A 19,639-nucleotide genomic window follows, 5' to 3' on the forward strand; every position below is an offset into this window, starting at 1 on the left:
AAAAAATATTTGCAGGGTGAGAACTCAAAGGAACGGTTCACCCCAAAATAAAAAGTTCCCCACAAATCTGTATACATTTTTTTGTTCTGTTGAAAAATGCAAACAGTTCTGGGGCACTTTTGACTACCTACTATCAATGGTGGCCAAGAACTGTTTGGTTACAAGCATTCTTCCAAATGTTTTTCTCTGCGTTCATCAGAACAAAGAAATTTATACACATATGGACCAACTCAAGGGTGAGTAAATGGTGACAGATTTTTATTTTTGGGTGAACTGTCCCTTTAAGAAGCTGAATGATAAAATGCCAAAATAACCATTCTGCAAATTCTAGTCAAAGGATGGCTACTTTGAAGATGCTAAAATGCTTCTAGTCACAATATAATTCCCATAGTTACAATTGTCCTACTCCATAGTTTTGATAAATGTACTATTATTCTAAAGGGCGTAAAAATCTAAATGAGAGTAAGTGTTTTCAAACTTTTTGTCCGTCACCAAATTATGTTGGTTAGCATATGGCTTTTTAACTAACTCAACCAACAAGCCTTTCTTAGTTAACAAGCTCATTTCTTTAGGAGGGGAGGTGTTATTTTATGTTTTTTACTGTAGCGAACTGTATATAATGCTTGTGATTCCTTGTGTCCTTCTGGATGGTGTGTTAGTACGGATGTGTCAGCCTTTTGTGTCACTTATCTGTTGATCTTATATATCACAGGGCACCCAACAATTTCTCTTCTCTGTGTTGTTTCTTGTAAGTAGAGAGATGATGAAATAAAAATCTGTCAGTAATAATATCATGAGTAATAATATAACTTAAAACGTCTTAAAATATATTATTCTAAAAGCTGGTTTCATGAGGTTACCTCACACTGCTTTATCATTCATTTAACACATGTCAACTTGGCAGATTTCACACGATTCTTAAACTGTTGCTAAATTTACTGCTATAGTTCAATTCATGGGTGAAAAGAATAAAGGGTAAATATCACAAATACTCATCATTATACTCTTTAGGTATATCCATAAGAACCCATTTTTAATGACAACTTAACATTCATATGCCGTATTATACTAATAAAAGTACTAGATGTAAACCACAGAGTAACTACTTTCATTGTGCTCTATAACATTTTAACTTGCTTTAAAATGTTAATCCTCAATAAAAAGCATTGTAATTTACTGGTTGAACTACAGTATACTTGTATTGTCACAAGGTTTTCCAACATTGTCAGAACAACACAGGTATGTATTATTCAAGTAGAACTGTTGTTTAAGAAAAATGCTCTTGAAAAAACTTTTTTAACAAAAAGCCAAGAAGATGTGTATTTTTCTGTTCATTCCAAAATGATTCTCTAAACACACTTATCAAGTGTCTCTTCTATTTTCTCAAAAAGCAACACCTTCCGAGTGAAGAAATCTCCAAAGAGGTCTCCGATTTCAGAGCAGACTGCACAAGTGAGTTCCCACACTCCCACACACGTTCTCACCAACGCAGATGGCCATTCTGAGGATTATGTGTTTCTCCTCTTCAATGTCACCTCATATCATAACAGTGTTGTCCTGTGTGTTCTCCACTCTCACCCTCCACCTCACACCCACATCTTCACCTGCAGGAACACACGCCCGACGCTAACCCTGACCCTTCACAGGATCACGCTACTGATGAGGAGAAACTGGCTTCCTCCACCAATCAGAAATGGGCAACTCGACACGAAGTGGAGGCGGAGCTGAACTCTGACCCCCAAGACTTCCCCCAGCCGTCTGACTTCACAGCTTTTGTTAACAAGAACAGTTTACCCAAAGAAAATGATGGTGAGAGAGTGAATCAGAAATAGCTATGATTCATGGATGAAATGTCTATAGTCCTAAACTTTACATAGAACCGTGTGAGGAGTAATATAGAACCGGACAATACAGTATAATAGTTTATTTTCTTCGAAAACATAAAACATCTGGGTAAATCTAGCTTGATATATACCAATTCAGATTTTTAAAGTTAAAGATTACTGCCAGATAAAAAATATTATTTCATTGTTTTTCCGATAGAAATCAAAAAGTAAAATGTATTGTAATGAGAATTTTAGAATGTAACTTGCTTAATTGACAAGAACATAATCACACAATGCAATAAATAAACAAATAACCTTGTAAAACAAAACTATTTTCTTTTTAAAAGAATGATTTTGGGTTGACCTACACATTTTTTTATGAAATTCACCTGATTATGTAACACGTGTTAGTGATCCTTCTCTGACTGAGACCCCAAATGACCCCACAATGACCCATTTCATTAGCCTTTGACCTAAAAGTAAACCAGTTGTACCCTGAGACCTTAAACTACAGTAACTGGGTCATTGGAAGAGGAACAGATGAATTTATCTGCCTGTCTCATGTTGGTCATGTTGGATGTGAACTGATAAACGGGGTATGAAGGGGTGTCCCAGTCTTTGGGAGCCGTGTACTATTTTTAAGCCTTCATTTATCCTTTCTAAAATATTTAATCTTTTATATCTTCCTCGTTTTCATGTGTCTCTCTGCAGTTACTGACTATGAGATTGAATACATGGAGAAGATCGGCACTTCTGCTCCTGTGAGTAACATACATAGACAGATCGCTTAGTGCAAATACTGTCAAAATGATGTTTACTGAGATAATGATATATTACAGTTACAGCTTTTTGTGCATGTTTGTTTACAGTCTCTCTCAGAAAAGAAACCATCACTTTACCTAAAGCTGGACTCGGTGACAGACAGTCCAAAGAAAAGCTCCAGCATGCAAGATTCTGAGCCGAACTCACCCTGCACTGGGTAAACCACCAAACTCGCATTCACAACCGTGTATTACTTTCAGATCCCATTAAACAGCTTGATCCGTTTCTTTCCCATGTTGAAACAGGAATTTCGAGAGTCATGTCCCTGTTGGTTCTGATGATCATGAATACATGGGGTCTTTAAAACACGTATTTTCATTGACGGTTTATTCAATTGCTGTTTGGTGTTTGTGTGTCTCTTCACAGGAGCTTTGAGGAGATGGAGGCTCAGATCTCACAGGGGAAGTCACCAGTGTTGCCTCCGCGCAGCGCTCGCGAGCCGAAGGCCTCAGAGAAGAACAGAAAGAGAGAGAGTCAGCCTCAGAGTCGAACACAGAGCAACGGTGGCGATGGAGCGGTAAGTGCAAACCAATTGAGCACAGAGGGATCTCAATCGTAAAGCTTGCATTTATTTTCATAACAGGCATATCTGAAGGTGGGAGTGATTCTTTATTTTGTTAATTTCTGATTGAACATTTTACTGTGTATTTACAGTCAATCTACATTTTCATTTGCAGTCATAAGGGAGTATTACAGTAACAATAAATACATAACATCTCACCACCAGCATCAGTATTATATCAAATTATGTTAGGTGCCATAAACAGATTATAGAAATGTTCAAATGCACTAGGCTAAATAAGAGCTTGCTTTACCTCACTGACACCCAAACACCTCCCACTCCTCTCACCCCAATCCTGCTCTCGGTCCCATCGCAGTCCCCCATCCAGGGCCCCATGGACCCTTCAGATCTGCCCCTCTTAGACAGGCTGTCTGATTCATCTACCCCTCTCAACTACCTGGAGCCGGACCTGGCAGAGACCAACCCCACTGCCTTCGCCCAAAAACTGCAGGTGTGTAGAGAAGCCCTCCTGCCCTATTTATTCTCCCCTGGACTTCTGCTTCTCTGTGTGTGCGTGTGTGTTTCATCCCTTAACTGTGTTTACTGTCTGTATCTTTTACACTGTAAAAACATTTTCTTATTCAGTATTTGAACCTTTGTTTCAGTTTTGTTTTGACCCTTTGTGCTGTGATCACACAAGTGTGTTTAAGTGATAACATCAACCAAAAGTTTTTTTACAGTGTAGCGGATCCCACCTCATTCATAACAATCATGTAGTGAAATGTGTACAAGCGTCTGTGTGCGTCTATGTGTATATTCTATGTTTTTCCTCAGGTTTAGTATTTCAGTGGGGCTAGTCCAATTCTAACCCCTCTTTTCCTCCTTGCCCCCCGCCCCCACTCCATGGGTCACTCCCCTTCCCTCTACTCCTTTCCTCCCCTTGTGGCCCAGGAGGAGCTGGTGCTCGCATCTCTGAGGATAGAGGCTCTACAGGTAGCCAAAAACATCTCTCAGAGCCCCTCTTTGTCCACTGTGTCCCCTCAGGTACTGCGCTGAGCCAGCCTGCACCTGTGTGTGTGTGAGAGTGCGTGTGAGCACGTGTGTGATATCCCCCTTTGAACGGACCCCCCCAACTGCTTTGTTGGTATGTGAATACCTACCCATAAACTACCTCACCATATTGTGGACGTGACATCTCACCCCTGGCGCTCCCCATGTGACGTCTCTAACTTGGCTCCTGTCCCCTTGATTGGTGCTATTTTTCCCAATCCAGCACCCTCTTGAGCAAAAGAGGAGTGTTTTCTCCCAGGGCTTTGTGACAATCCTGCATGTTTGCCTGGACAGGAGATGCATAGAGACAGTGTGGTCAATGTGACTTGGTAACTAATGTCGTACAATGTTTAGAGTAGAAATCGCTAAATCAAATATAAGGGTATTCCTGTAACTATGAGCACTTGTATTTCTCAGGAGTTAATTTTTATTAACACATATTTTAGATTTTAACTTCACTTTTTGTTGAATCAGTCACATTAAATACATTGAGATATTATTGTGCATAATTTCTGTAATATATATATATATATATTTTTTTTCTGTAATTTTAGAAAATTGGCGCATAAATGTAAATGTATGTATAAAAAACTAAATGGTAGAGGTGAATAGGACAGTCAGGGTTGCCACATCTGCATAAACAAACCAGCCCAATGGCCTAACAAAACTAGCCCAATGACCCAAGCACGAATAACATTTCACTGTTATGCATTACACATTTCAGTACAATCATTTACTGAAAATCATTGTATAGCAATAAAAACCTTTAAACATAACTTAATCTTACCTTAAGAATAACAACTGATGAACACAATCTATCAGCCTCTAACCAGTGGAGAAAAAAAACACCCAAAAGATTTAACATATCCCAATTTTGAAGGATAACCTGGCAACCCAGATTACAACATTTCCCTGATAGCACACTACATCTGGCAGACGTCTATTTGACGTCTGCATTTACATCCACAAGACATCTGCAATACATCTCGGAGACGTCTGCTGTCAGATGTCATATAGACATCTTGAAGACGTCTGTAAGATGTTTATGATTTAGAAGGATGTAAAACTGCTCTTTCGAAGGTTGTTTAGCAGATGTTTTTACACAGCAGATGTTTTCCAGATCTTTAGCAGACGTCTTACAGACATATGTGTGCCTGCTAGGTTTAGACACTTACGGTGCTTGTTTATTATCGGTGGACAAATAAAGTCATCAGCTGGATCATTTTAGGAGAGTTTATTTTCCAAATTCCACACATTCAAAAGTGCTCATAGTTAAAGACATTGCTCTGACTAGAAGACTTCTATTAAAAAACTTTTAGTTCCTTGTCACATTCTTGCTGGTTCCTGATTTTGATTGGTACTAATTTACACTAACTCATTGGAATACAGTGGGCATACAGAACACCTGTATGCCTGGCCTGAGGACGCTGGTGTGGCTTCACATGAAGCTTAGCTGTAATCAGATCTGCTCTCAGTCTGACCTTCAGACAAGTCATGTTGGATGTGTGACCGTCACCTCAGCCTGAACATTTCTACAGGAAATGGAATGAACAGACTAATCACCTCACTGTACATAAACCCACCACAGACCCTCTCACACTCATTCTGTCTTCTCACTCCACTCATGATGTTGTCTTGCACACTTCACAGTCTCGCCTCAAGAAGCCCATCCCGCACCGCTGGAATCTCAACGGTTGTCACATGGCTAAAGTAAGATGGACAGAAAACAACCCTTCTGCTGTTAACTATAGACCTCTACAGTAATCCATATGTGCTAATCCCAGTGTCCTTGTACCACCATTAGACTAAACCACCATCAACTTTGTTCCCAGTGCAAAAATATAAGCATACAGACGAAATGCATATCATTTCATCTGCATTTCTACAAAATTCAACAGTGTTTCCTGTGCAAAATCCTTAAAACAAGATACATTTTTACTAATGTTTTCAGAAAATATATATTTTGCCTAAAATAAGAAACATTTTATTCAGTTTTGCCGTTCAGATACATTTATCTTGTTTTAAGATATATTTACTGGAAAGCCATATAAAAATACTGAAAATATAAAAAATATTTTTTGCAGTGTTTCTTTAACCTCAAACCTAATATCTATGCCTATTCTGAATTGCTGTATTCTCAAGACAGAAAAGTATATACTTTTCTAAGTAAAAGTATGTACTTTTACTATATAAAAGTTTATACTTTTAATACTCATTTTAATATCTGAACTTTTTGGCTTTGTCACGTTGTACGTATTAACAAATTAGCCCTCACGTTCCAGACACATTTAATTGATTTTTACTTACATTTTACGCGTTCAGATTTTGTAAGTCTTGCATTTCTGATCTTTTATCCACAACATAGTGTATTTTTTCACTATTGCAAAACTAGTGTGGTCCTTTTTGTAGAAAACTGCAGGAAAGTCCCCACAGACAGATATCAAACTCTGTCACAGGACGTCCCGTATACCAAAGGTACAGTTTTAGCCCATGCTTAAGTTCTAGACTTCCGAAAAAATAGATTTGACCTTAAATATATCAAATGTATTTTTGGCATAGTACTGACAATGAGATTATGGACTACTTTAATATAGAAAAAAGAGTGACACTATATTATATGGCTGTATTGGAGTAATGAGGTTTAGTGATGACTACCCCAAATTGATGATCTTCTTGAAATATTAAATATTTTAACATACATTACTTGTTAACTGTCTCCCTGAATTATTCTCACAGACACATTTCATATGCTGCCTCACCACGTTCTATGTATCATATTCTTTTTTTACCCTTTTCAGTAGTAAAAAGCCATCTTTCATGCACATACAGTAAGATACACGTACAGCTGAAGATGTCAAGTTACATCACAACCTCACCGCTGTGCTGTGCTGTACTGAACTCTGTCATGCATATCAATTTTTAAAGCCTTTGTTCTTCTGCAACATTTCCTATTCCCTGCTGACTGTGTCAGGGTGATACAGTATAATGTATGTATATATATGATAAGACACTTCCTATTCTCGTGGGCTGGATGACTCTTTAAGGTAGTTCAATGTCTAGATACCATAATGCAGAATGTGATTGTTGGGAAAGGTTATTGAAACAAGAGATGAAGACAGAACTAATCCCCAAAGATTGAGACTAAATTGGAAATAGGCCCAGTCTTGTTTGAGACCATACACCAGATCCACAGATTCACACTTTTCAAATTTGATAGAACCTATTTTCAGGTTAGGTTTTTTTTGTTCAAACCTCCTATGGCGTGCAGCCCAATTATGGAATAAATGGTATTAAGTGTACATTAAATGCTTCTTTCAGACCAAACATTATATAATTGGCACTTTGTACCCCTCCACATGACCCCCTACCTTGAACCAAAAGCCAAACCTAATTAATCTCTTAATCCAACTCTGTTAGAAAGAATTAATCAGCAAGTAGTTAAGAGCTAAACATGATGATTATTGGGTAACATCCTGAAACTGGCTGTGAAGTCTTGTGGAAACAAAAAAATAAGAACATTAAGAACCATTTTACAATTAAAATGTTGATATTAATTATTTTCTATCGTTGCCAGCATTACAAAAAAGCATGTTCATCTTCTATTTAGGATATACATGCAATTTCTTATATGTTTGTAACCAGACACACTCTTATTGCACTCAGTTGTTCTTCAAAGGAACCGTTTATGGTCATTTTTTATGATCAAGGAAAATATGATCATCAACTCAATTCATTTTAGTTCTCATTATTTGATCTTCAATGACTAACACAAGGTTCATCTGACACAGCATCGGATCGGGTCACAGCCCCAAACGTTTCATGACAAACATCTTAACGCAGCCATCTCGCATTGGGATTCACAAACTGAACTACTGGAGACTTTGAATCCAAACTAAGAGCCTGCTCTCCATGGCATTGTGGCTTTGCTGCGTAGAACCTGTAGATGATGTGCTGCCCTTCTCCAGGATGTGTGGAATGAATGTCTGCAGAGATAAACTCATGTTTTTAATGGTTTCACAACTCTCTCTCTTCTCGGCACCAGAGGGAAATGGCTTCGCCAGGAGACAGTGGAGTTTCCAAGAGTTCCCTCTATTCTCGAGCGGGATACAGTGAAGGTGAAAGCCCTCATCTGCCTCATGACATGGACCACTCACTGGGCATTGCCCGAGAAGAGGTATTGTATAATCTCGACCACATTTCACCTTATATGAGGCCACATTATATTATTGAAGATGTAATATTGAGGTAGTCCTTCCATTTCATTCATTCATTTCACTTCATTAATTCTCTAGAGTTTTAAAATAAGTGAACCAGAATGGAATAGTAGTTATATTATAATAGTGAATTCTGAAAACTTAAGTTATGGATTGAAATCACAGCACCGATTTTCCGATTATGTGTGAAACCTGTATGTTGCTATTTTAACCATCAGATTGTTGTCAAAGAGAAAGAAGCCCTGGAGTGGAAGAGGAAGTATGAAGAGAGCAGACGAGAAGTGGAGGAGATGAGGTAGGTTTTAAACCGCAGTCTTTTTAGGATGTTGGACTTGGCAACACTGCAATAAGCTTTCCGTTGATTTCCATTAGGACAATATACAACTATTTAAAAATCTGGAATCTGAGGGTGAAACAAATCGAAATATTGAAAAAATCATGTTGTCATGTTGTTAAATTATGCTAACACTTTTCAAGGTCACTTTCTTAAGGATGCGTTCTGTGGGGGTGCTCATACACGGACCGCTGGTTCAAACTTGCGTCATTTCCCGAGCTCTCCCCTTTCCTTTCCCAACATTTTTCTGTACTTTTATGATCAATCAAACGTGAAACTGTAAAAGTAACCATGTACTCACATCTCACACATCAACCTCAGTCCACCTCTCAATCTGTTTATCTCTTTCCTACTGTTTTCCTAAGTCCTGCCCTATAGTGTAAAGCCAATTAAAGAGGACCTTAATGTATCAGATGTGATAGAACTACAGTTTTGCTTCGACCACGTCGCGTGGCATGTCACGTGGAATGGTTTTTATTTTATAGTTAAATTTTGCCTCAGGATTTTTTGCATTGGCCGTTTTAGCATTGCATACTGCTCAAAGCTGCAGTGTTGTGTGATAAAAAATATTTATTTCAAAATGGTACCCTTGTCATGCCCCTTGGCGGACGAGGAGGTTGAGAAGCTTGGGGATTACGGCCAGCTGGACTGTGCCATGCTAGCGTGGATAAGAGCAGAGCTTAGTTCATTAGTCTGATTTGGATTAGGAAGGACTAAGAGGCTAAGGGAAGGCAAAGCTTATCCATCTGCTTACTGTGCTCCGCTACACTCGGGTACGGTAAGAATGACCAACTCCAGCCCCTCCCTTTGGATCTGAAGCTTTGTTAGTGAACTGCCATACTGCTTACTACCTACATAGGTAACTGCCCTCTAAGGGCGCCATTAAAAATTAGTGTTCTAGAGTTCTCTAAATAGGCAGCAACTTTTGCAAAAAATAACACTTTTCTTTTCATATATTGTCATTATTAGATGAGCATCAGTTATTTACACTATAATCAATATTTCACTCATTTATCTGATGATGTCAATTGTTTTGATGCCTAACTTGATGTATGCTCTTTGCTTGTAGGAGAATAGTTATGGAGTATGAGAAGACCATTGCAGAAATGATCGGTGAGTCTTCCAAACGTGACTTTATCATCTGCCGCCAACAGGCAAACATTTTGGTTTGCTTCAGTAGTGTAAATGAACAGGCACAATCCCTCCCAAGTCATGCAGCGTCTACACATATGCAACACATATGCACATGTGCAAGTTTTAATTTCTCATTTAATTTGCAGAAAAATCTTGTGTGCCTCTGGACGCAAACACTGGTCAGTTAAAAGCACAACCCTTCATGTCTCTCTGTATATTCTACTTGACTCGGCTTGCTTTCGCAACCTAAAGTGACCTGCTCAAACACGTCCCTTACCAGGCCTCACCCACTGACAATGTTCATTATTTCTTTGCCTTTCGGTATTTACCAGCTGTAGGTCTTCTTTCTTTTAGGCTTTAAAAGTGGGTGCCTTGACATGCTTTTCTTCTTTTGCATCAAAAGCAGTTTCCTGGACGTCCTTCATTTTTCACTTTTGAAATTCACGATTCATTCTTTTCAAAAGACACCATCCTCTTCCCAGCTATATTCATTTCACGTTATTATTTATTCAAACATATTGGATTTCTTTGCTAATATTTTCCTTCGTTCTGTTCATTTTCATCTTCACTCTTCTGGATTTGGATTCATTTCATTTCTGGCACCAGTTTGATTACTTTAGGAAGTTGTTCCATATCTGTGACACGCTTTTCTCTCACATGTCCCTCCCTGCTGGCTTGATTTAATGCAGTGCCTTCTTTCTGTTTTGCTCCCTCCGTCCCCCATAAATATTTGATAAATGACTCAGGCATGCCTGGTAAGTACAGCGTCTTTTCATTCTCTTCGTTGTGATACACCACATATGATAGTGACGGGCAGGAAGAGTTTCTTATATTGTCTGTATTTCAGTGTAGTATCGTTTGTCTTTGGACTTTTCATAAACCTGTTCTCAAATATCTCAATCACTACTACTTCATAATACCTACATACATGAAATCCAATAAAGACCAACAGGACTGAGCACTTATTTGCTCAAAATAGCTGTCTTGTTAATAAACAACTAAAGTGTAAAATCCTCCATAATTTATTTATATGTGAGTAAATGTTGGTTAAACAAACTGTGGAGTGTCGTAAAAAGCATTTTCATCTCTCATGCTTGTCTTCATTTAGTGTGTGTGAGTTGTTTGCATGCCTCACAGGGTGTTGGGGTCAAAATAAGAGTCATCATCAATGATGTCGTTTACTTCTAAAGTACCATAACATTCATCCAGTTCTGCTTCCCAGAGCAGATTCCATCATCTGTTTGAGTTTGAGTGGTGTAATGTAACACTACAATAGTTGTGTTACTGTAATATCAACCTATGCTCTTGTGTATTTGTGTGTGTGTGTCTCAGAGGGTGAACAGAGAGAGAAGAATCTATCACATCACACTATCCAGCAGCTGATTCTAGAGAAGGACCAGGCTTTGGCTGACCTCAACTCCGTGGAGAAATCTCTCGCCGACTTGTTCCGTCGCTACGAGAAGATGAAAGACGTTTTGGAAGGCTTCCGCAAGGTAAGTCTCTTACAAACACTTGTGAGTTTACAGTACAAGACATTGTAACAGATGAAGCAAGGATCTTTCTATTGTTAGAGGCTAATTTCTCGTCTTTTCCTCAGAATGAGGAAGTGCTAAAAAAATGTGCCCAGGAGTACCTGTCTCGTGTCCGTAAGGAGGAGCAGCGCTACCACGCTTTGAAGATCCACGCTGAGGAGAAACTGGATAAGTAAGTACAGTTTAGATCTCACGCAGATTTGTTTTATCTGCCTAGAGCAACACAATACAGTAAATGACTGCTTAGCTGTTTAACGGATCAAAGTCAGGTCAAATATGAAATGATAGCATGTGTTTTACCATGCTACACCTGCAGGGCGAATGCTGATATCGCTCAGGTGAGAACCAAAGCTAAACAGGAGCAGGCAGCAAATCAGGCCAGTCTGAGGAAAGAACAGATGAAAGTGGATTCACTGGAGCGCACGCTAGAACAGAAGGTTTGACCATACTCGTTCATTTGCTACTGACATCTCTTACATAACTAAAAACGGACTGATTCAAATGTTTAGTCACATTGAATCTCATAGCATTTAATCACGATTAATCGCATTCAGAATAAAAGTTTGTATTTACATAATACTGTATATGTCTGTAATACTGTGCATATTTATTTTGTATTTTATTTTTAAACACACACACTTGCATATATTTAAGAAATATATATATAATATATATATATATATATATATATATATTTATATAATTGAAAGTACTGGTAAAAATAAAAAAATATATGTAAAGATTTCCTAAAATTGTATACATGTATGTCTATGTGTTTATAAATACAAAATAAATATGCACAGTACACATACATATATTATGTAAACACAAGCACTGTAAACATTATTATTATTTTTATTATTATTATTAAGAAAAGACAACAAAATAATGTCCAATTGTGTTTTTTCTTGCAGAACAAAGAGATCGAAGAACTGACCAAAATATGTGATGAGTTAATTGCCAAGATGGGGAAGAGCTAACCATTAGACAATGTTCTGTTCATACAACAATAGGACAAAAGAACAATGATCAAACGAGTGGTGTAAAGATGGAGGAAGATTAAAATGTTCACTATCACTCTGATGGACAGAACAATGAACTTACCACAAACGTTGTGGATCTCACACTACTGATCTTCACAAAACTGGACTCCCCATGAGGACCCGGGTGAACACACTAGAGTCTGGCTGTAATTACGTTCTCTTCATTATGATGCGTTAATGTACACCTATGTTGAGGGTCTTGTGAAAGTACTTTCCACCAGTAGAGAATTTTTTTGAGAGTGTGTATAGCTGACAGAGAAAGAATATGTGTGAGTGTGAAGTTACGAGTGCCGTTGCCATGACAACCACTGATGGAGCCGACTGTTAAACTGATTCCTGTGGTTCCCTCTTCTTAACCTACAAAACAGAAATGACCGCGAGACCGAGAATATAGAAATATATAATATAAAGAATTGAATCATTCAGTTGTCACAAAGTGATGTTCACAATTATGAAAAAATGCATGTCGTATGCCTTGACAGTTTTGTAAATATGAAAAAGACTTGAATATAGTAAAAGAACACAACTGCGGGTTTTGATACGGTTAGTTTGATTTGCTGCTTTGCTTATCTTTGTAGATACTTGTTGTTCGTTTCGTTGTCTCCTAGCAAAATTGATGTGCGATTTTATTTTTGGATTTTATATTGGTATATAAATGAACCCAGTTGTGACTGTCGATGGTTCTGACTTGAACAAATTTTATCCGGATTTGTCTTAGTCCAGCTATGGCTGATGTTTCATACGTTCTGCCAGTTATGCAGGTGATGCTTACAATGTGCAATAAAAGATGGCAATACAGATCTTCTGGTCTTCATATCTCATATTACCATATCTCACAAAAAATATAGATTACCTGTCAAATGTTTAGGGTCACTTTTTTATATTTTTATACATTGGCTGCTTTTTCGTTATTGACATTTATTTACATATATACGTTTAATAAATAATTACATAAAAAAGATAAAATTATATATAAATAATACAAAATAATATATTTTTTTCTGGAAGATTTAATGTTTCTATTTTATTTATATTTCTAGAAGTATTGTGGACATTCCAGTCCAGTGTCTGTTGAATTTTAACAAAATCAAACCTCAGGAGTGACAAAGTTATTCAACAGCAATGTGAAAGACTGACAGAATGACAAGACACATAAAAACTGATAAAAATCATAAACACATAATCATAATAATTTATCATATAAAAATATTTTTTAAACATGTAAAATATTGCTATTGTATTGCTTAAAAGTGAATATAAACTTTTCTTTGCAGTATTTGAGGTTTGAAGAAATACAGAGCACCTTTTCTGTTATTTTGACCTGTTTCTACAGTTTTTATTTTCTGCATATAAATGCAAGAAACAGTATTTGAAATTTGGGAGAAATATTGTTAGTAGTTCACAGAATGAAACAAAAATATTATTTTACCTAAACATACCTATAAATAGTGAGTTCAGAAAAACTGAAAATAATTTTGAAAAGGTCTCTCAATTTTTCCGCAGCTTTAATATTTACACAAAATTGCATGCACATATATTTATGTGTAATTTTACTCCACATAAGATCATGAACAACATTTTAGTTGAACTACCCTAAACTTTTGAACTCGAGTGAACAAAAGAGTTATGTATGAATTATATTTGTTGAAGGGATTTACTCCCACTTGGTCATTTTAAAAAGCATTTGGAGATGTTAATGAACAAACAAAGAATCTTGCTCAGATGATCTTATGAGTCTGGAAACATGTGCATTAATTCAATGGCAGATGGGCATTAAGACCTCTCCAGACAGATTATTAGTGCCAGTGACAGCCTGGCACACGACCAAGTTGTCTGTGAGGAAGCAAAAAGGGTGTAAGATAAGTGTAAGAAAAACTACATAAAAAACAAAAACTGAAAGAAACAACTGCTTTATTTTATAAGCAATCTCACAGACAGTCATAGATACACTAGCTACATAAAATAAACGGGCTGAAATAACATAAAAACTTCATTTTTATAAAGTGTAAAAGGAATGAAATGTAATGAAACAAAAAGTATTGATTGACAATTTAAGAAAATATTAAAAAGTTACATAAAAAGCAAATGTGAAACAGACGATCAGTTCAGTATCTGTTATTTAGTTAATGTATACAATCAGATCATCAATTCTCCTTTAACTACAGATACAGATTTATTTATTCATTTTCTATGGACTAAAGTATAAACACATTTAAATAGCCCTTGGGGGTGGTTATAAAATAGTCTTAATTTGATTGGTTGTCTCTTAATTTCTGATCTGTCACCAAGGACATTACTGTGAACTGGTTACTGAGTAAACTAATACTGTACATAGAGGATTCATTATGAGATCTGGGTTGTACTGTATATGGGACACCTGGCTAGTGTGCAGCGCTGTAGGGGTGGAGCGCAGTAATTGATCCCTCATCTCTGATTAGTCTAGATGGTGAGAAGCCATTCAGATCTTAAGATTAAACCACAGGCCTACAGTAAGTGGACAGGCCGGTAATCTGCGCCTCCTCACTCCTGTTGGGTATTAGCTCTCCAGAAGCAGGGCTTAAGATCAGGGGTTTTAGAAGCAAGCAACCTGCTTTTCATTGTACTGACCTGACAGCCAGAGACCACAGGAGACATGCGATCTGTCCATTTCTGCCTGCTGCTGGGCCTGTGCCTCACCTTCCTTCTCGCTCAAAGTAAGTGACCTCTGTGACATTGTCTTCTTCTGTTTAGCTGGCCCATGATCCTCTCGGTTGCAGTGGTTGAAACAGACAAATCCTGATTATCTTTTCAGTCTAGACCTTGCAATCTGGTCTTCTGGTTCGTTTCTTGGTTGTCTTTGGTTGTGTTCTACAGTTCACGTTTTCTTTGTTTTATTTAGTTTCCTCAAACCAACATTTTTGCAGTGGCTTGTGTGAGAAGGATTGCGTGAGAATATCAGGTCGGTCTTGATTAGTGTTAAAGGACTGTAAATGTGAGGAATTTGTAAAAGCAAACGTTTAAATACATTGAAAGCCACAAAAAAAAGATAATGTTTTCCTATGTTTTCAAAATAGTGATGCAATTCAGCAGCAAATGATTGTTTGATGTAGCTGAGCAGCATATTAATGGTAGTTTTTAAAAAGTAAGAAAATACACGTTGAAAGTGTTAAATGTATACAAGTGCAGAGTAATATTTGTCACTTTGATTATATCATTGAAGAGTATAATTTTGATTTAGAAATTAGCTTGCTCTTAAATTGTGCAAGGCTTTGCATTTTGCTAACAAATTGCAAAAGTTCCTTCTGCGTATAGTTTTTCCTCATTTGATGGAACAAAAGAATCTCTACAGACAAAAAGTCATAATTGGCTATATAAAGCAGCCACAGTATGCTTTTCTATAGTATTGGTGAAAGAATGTTATTTTAGATTAAATAGTGCAAGCTCTATATTGTATCAAACTTTCAAACTAATGCTTGTAACCAAACAGTTCTTGGCCACCATTGACTACCATAATATGAAAAATTACAATGGTAGTCAATGGTGCCCCAAACTGTTTACTTTCCTACATTCTTCAAAATACTTTCATTTGTGTTCAACAGAGCAAAGAAATTTAAAAAAGCAATTTTTTCCTACTATGGTAGTCAATGGTGGCCAAGAACTGTTTGGTTACAACAAGCATTTTTCCAAATATATTTTCTGCGTTCATTAGAATAGACATTTATACAGATTTGGAACAACTTGAGGGTGAGTATATCAAGACAGAATTTTGTGGTGAACTGCTCCAGAAAAAGCAAGGAGTTTGAGCTGTGCAGTCATGTGGCTATGTGTCTAATCTTGTTGGCTTGAACTTCAAAGGGTGTTTGTTTCATAAAACAGGCACTTCTAGGAGATGATAGCAAAGAGGCACATCAAAAAGGCTTAGACACAACATATTCTGCTGGGCTTTTACAAGATATAGTCAAAACACTGCCTTGTGTCTCTACTGCGATGTTGTTGAGCCAATGTGTCTGTTGAACGATTGCTAGAAAAGATGTCCCCAGTGAATAAAAGGTGGAAAGTTAGGATCAAAAAGCTCTGGATTTTAATAAGACTGCTTTAAAATGATTTCATGTTGACACCATACTTGCCGCTGCTGCACTAAAGCTGATTTGTCATGCGGACTGAATGTATGTTACCAAGTGCACATTATCATCTGTATACTCTGTCATGTGCTGTGAATTTGACTATGTCTCTTAACACATTAAGCTTTGCTTAGTCAAACGTGTCATGATTTATTTTTTGCAATATGCAAGCAGATTATGAATTCTGTGAAATGTATCTCCGCAGTGTTACATTCAACAATAGCCAGGCCTAGCACAAATTGACATATTGAGCCAGGGTGCTCATGCTGGCAATGCATGTTTCAATCTGGCTTACAATTTATTAAAAAAATAAGATAAAATGTGTTGTTCATGTAACTACATATAAACTTACTGCCATATATGAAGAGTTTGGTTCCAAAATGAGATAACTCCTTATAAAATAAAAAATGAAAAAATCATGTTTTTTATGATGTTGTCATGCTTTTTTGTGCGTTTTATTGTGTTAGTTAGCTGTTCCTTTTAGTTATTATGGCTTAAATCAAAACAAACCACCTGCAGTTTGATACATTTTAATTGGAATGCACAATAAAAAAACAAGATTTTTGAAAAATTAAGTTATCTCAATTTGGAACCAAACTCATCATATGTACTATACAGTATGTTTAGGACTGGATCAGCATCAGCCTATAATGTTGAGTCGCTTCATAAACTGTAATATGAAATGGATTTTGTCTTTTTTAGGTGAAGGGCTAAAGTGTTATACCTGCATGGGCGCTACAGATGAAGACTGTAATCGGCAGGGCTCCAAAACATGTCCAAGCTATTCAGATGCATGTACTATCGTCCGGGGACACGGCAGTAAGTTTAACGGTAATGTATTTAATAGTTCTTCCATGGACAGATGAGAAAAGCTAGCTTAGAACGTTCAATTCTCTAAATCAGGCTGAAGGATACATCTTTAGGAAAATCATTACCAACTGTAGCGTGTGTGTGTGTGTGTGTGTGTTTTAAAAAGAAATATTGGATCAGACTGCCCCGTCTGGTCCCAGCTTAGAAATAGCAGGAGGTCGACAGTACATCTTCCTTTTCAGGATCAAGTCACATTAATATGTAATCACGTTCTCATGCCGTTCTTGTCTTCTTAGGTGGCGTAATGAAGTCGTGCTCCTACAAATCCTTCTGCAGCCAAGCTAACAGCCAGGGCTACAGAGCTCCAGGGGTGAAAGTTCATTGCTGCTACTCTGATGACTGTAATGTGGCAGGACAAGCCACTAGAATCAGCACAGGGGTCAACTTCCTTCTGGGGTTTCTGTTATTCATCTGCCATTTGTTGTCAAACTAATGTTGCTAGACCAACTGATCTGGCTGTTAAAGTCTATGACCACTGTGGAACTTGACGGAGCGCTGTGTACTCTGTCGACATACATCAAACGAATCATAACACACTGCAAATTTTAGCAACTTGGAATTCGTAGAACCGTACGTGCACAGATGTTGTGTTATAATTCCACTCTACACACAGCAAATGTATTTATGGTATTGTCTATAGGGACTCAAAAGAGCCGAAAGCCTTTTGTTCTTAAGGCCAAATTAATCTAAATAAGCTTTATTTAAGTCAGTTTTGGTGATACAAACAGGGAAAAGAACATGAGATGAAGAGTTTGGTTCCAAAACGCTATAAATCCATTTTGATTAATTTGAGTAAAAATGTGTTTTCTTTACAAAGAAAGTGGCAAGATAAAAACCACTATTTTCTGTTTCAAAGTTTCACATAGCATCTTTAGGTTCTAGTAACATAAAAAATTCAAATCCAGATTTTGACACTGATAATTTTTTCCCCAAAATGCAATAAATCCATGACATTTTTTTTCCCAAAATGCAATAAATCCATTGAATCAATATAAAAGTTATTTTTCATATTGAAACTGTTGAAAATACACAACAAAGTGAGTTGATCCACATATGACAGCCTCTGAACTCAATACAATACTAATCTTACATACAGGCACTGGACTAAAAATACATTCAATCAGTCATCGCACCTAAAATGAATTCAACGGGTCATCTTTTTAATGCTATAAATTAGTGCCTCATCTGGTTAATCTCCTCACGTAAATGATTAGATTTCGATGGTTTACGTTTCTTCCCACCGCAGAAACCAGCACAGGTTCATCAATGCCGTCAAAATTATTCCTTTTTTGTTTGTTTGTTGAACACAAAGTACAAAGTAGATCAGGGAAACTAGGATGCCGACCGTATTCAGAGCCGTCATTACTGTTTACAATGCGTGGAATGGTGTGCTGTGATTGGTTGAGCGGATATACCGCATTCTGCAGAGAAGTGAGACTGGCGTATATTGCGGTTTGGAAAGAAAGGGAGAAAACATGACAGAATAACACGGCGGATATCGCATTTTGTGTAAAATTAAAGTATTAAAAGTGACTTTCAATACCGACCTGATACAATACTGATTTTGGCGGAAATTCATTTTTTTTTTAATGGCGTTTATCGCGTTTTGGAACCAAACTCTTCAGATGTTTAAGATGAGCCTCAAGTGTGTTAATTCACACCACTTTATGAATGGAAATGAACACAGAGAAATCATGCAGACTTTCTGGCTCTGTTTGCTTTTGTTCTTGACTGTAAATAAACTTTTTTTTCTCTATATGGTTTAAAGGCTATTAATATGGGATTGGGATTTCGTAATGGGATTCAATCAGAGTGGAAAATAATATAAGTGGCTAATAGTAAATTAAATGCATTTGCTTTCCATATCCATAACAGGATTTTAAACTGCATTAACTTTCCAATATTAGCCTATATCTTGGACAGATTTTACCCAAACTACTGTATTTACTATAGTAAACTGTAATACAGTGATATAATATGCCTACAATATAGGCCTGCTACAATTATCTTAGGGGAGAGTGTATTTCTTCACGTAGGACTTATCTTTCTACTCCTTCTTTATCCTGTTTAATTATTTTTAGATTTATATTTATATGTTGCGATATTTTCTATGCTCTGTTTATTTCACAGGTGTATCCAAAGGCTCTCATGCTTGAGGTGCTTTACATCTACTTAACACAAGGTGTCAGTATACATTCACATATCAACAATA

General features: G+C 37.0%; 2 protein-coding genes across 8 annotated transcripts in view; both read left to right on the top strand.

Moving 5' to 3' along the window:
• The window catches only part of tacc2 (transforming, acidic coiled-coil containing protein 2), a 55,490-nt gene extending 42,233 nt beyond the window's left edge, over positions 1-13,257 (top strand). Inside the window, exons 11-28 of one of the 6 annotated variants that reach the window (XM_057341722.1) lie at positions 713-748; positions 1,392-1,452; positions 1,551-1,809; positions 2,538-2,587; positions 2,696-2,805; positions 3,015-3,165; positions 3,527-3,661; positions 4,102-4,194; positions 5,851-5,910; positions 6,610-6,675; positions 8,243-8,374; positions 8,633-8,709; positions 9,818-9,861; positions 10,029-10,061; positions 11,215-11,375; positions 11,480-11,586; positions 11,731-11,851; positions 12,329-13,257. In XM_057341722.1, the coding sequence (XP_057197705.1) occupies positions 713-748; positions 1,392-1,452; positions 1,551-1,809; positions 2,538-2,587; positions 2,696-2,805; positions 3,015-3,165; positions 3,527-3,661; positions 4,102-4,194; positions 5,851-5,910; positions 6,610-6,675; positions 8,243-8,374; positions 8,633-8,709; positions 9,818-9,861; positions 10,029-10,061; positions 11,215-11,375; positions 11,480-11,586; positions 11,731-11,851; positions 12,329-12,394 (1,762 nt within the window). In that variant the 3' untranslated portion in view covers positions 12,395-13,257. The remainder of the gene's footprint in view (positions 1-712; positions 749-1,391; positions 1,453-1,550; positions 1,810-2,537; positions 2,588-2,695; positions 2,806-3,014; positions 3,166-3,526; positions 3,662-4,101; positions 4,195-5,850; positions 5,911-6,609; positions 6,676-8,242; positions 8,375-8,632; positions 8,710-9,817; positions 9,862-10,028; positions 10,062-11,214; positions 11,376-11,479; positions 11,587-11,730; positions 11,852-12,328) is intronic. The other 5 variants (XM_057341721.1, XM_057341723.1, XM_057341724.1 and 2 more) reach the window with 5 other exon arrangements.
• A 1,709-nt stretch (positions 13,258-14,966) lies between these two features.
• ly6pge (lymphocyte antigen 6 family member pge) lies at positions 14,967-19,183 on the top strand. 2 transcript variants are annotated; one of them, XM_057342628.1, is made up of 3 exons: positions 14,967-15,150; positions 17,260-17,388; positions 17,664-19,183. In XM_057342628.1, the coding sequence occupies exons 1-3, from the start codon at positions 15,090-15,092 to the stop codon at positions 17,858-17,860; spliced, it is 387 nt and encodes a 128-aa protein (XP_057198611.1). In that variant the 5' UTR covers positions 14,967-15,089; the 3' UTR covers positions 17,861-19,183. The 2 variants fall into 2 exon arrangements, with proteins under 2 accessions (XP_057198611.1, XP_057198612.1); XM_057342629.1 differs by having other exon boundaries at positions 17,260-17,376.
• The last annotated feature ends 456 nt before the right edge of the window (positions 19,184-19,639 follow it).

This window comes from Triplophysa rosa, linkage group LG9 (assembly GCF_024868665.1).
Source record: "Triplophysa rosa linkage group LG9, Trosa_1v2, whole genome shotgun sequence".
Lineage (NCBI taxonomy): Eukaryota > Metazoa > Chordata > Actinopteri > Cypriniformes > Nemacheilidae > Triplophysa > Triplophysa rosa.

Bases quoted from the DNA above. Each gene is read 5' to 3' on its own strand.
- ly6pge (XM_057342628.1), top strand. From the start codon at position 15,090: ATGCGATCTGTCCATTTCTGCCTGCTGCTGGGCCTGTGCCTCACCTTC. The intron at 15,151-17,259 runs GTAAGTGACCTC...TGTCTTTTTTAG, and splicing joins CACCTTCCTTCTCGCTCAAA to GTGAAGGGCTAAAGTGTTAT. The intron at 17,389-17,663 runs GTAATGTATTTA...TTGTCTTCTTAG, and splicing joins ACACGGCAGTAAGTTTAACG to GTGGCGTAATGAAGTCGTGC.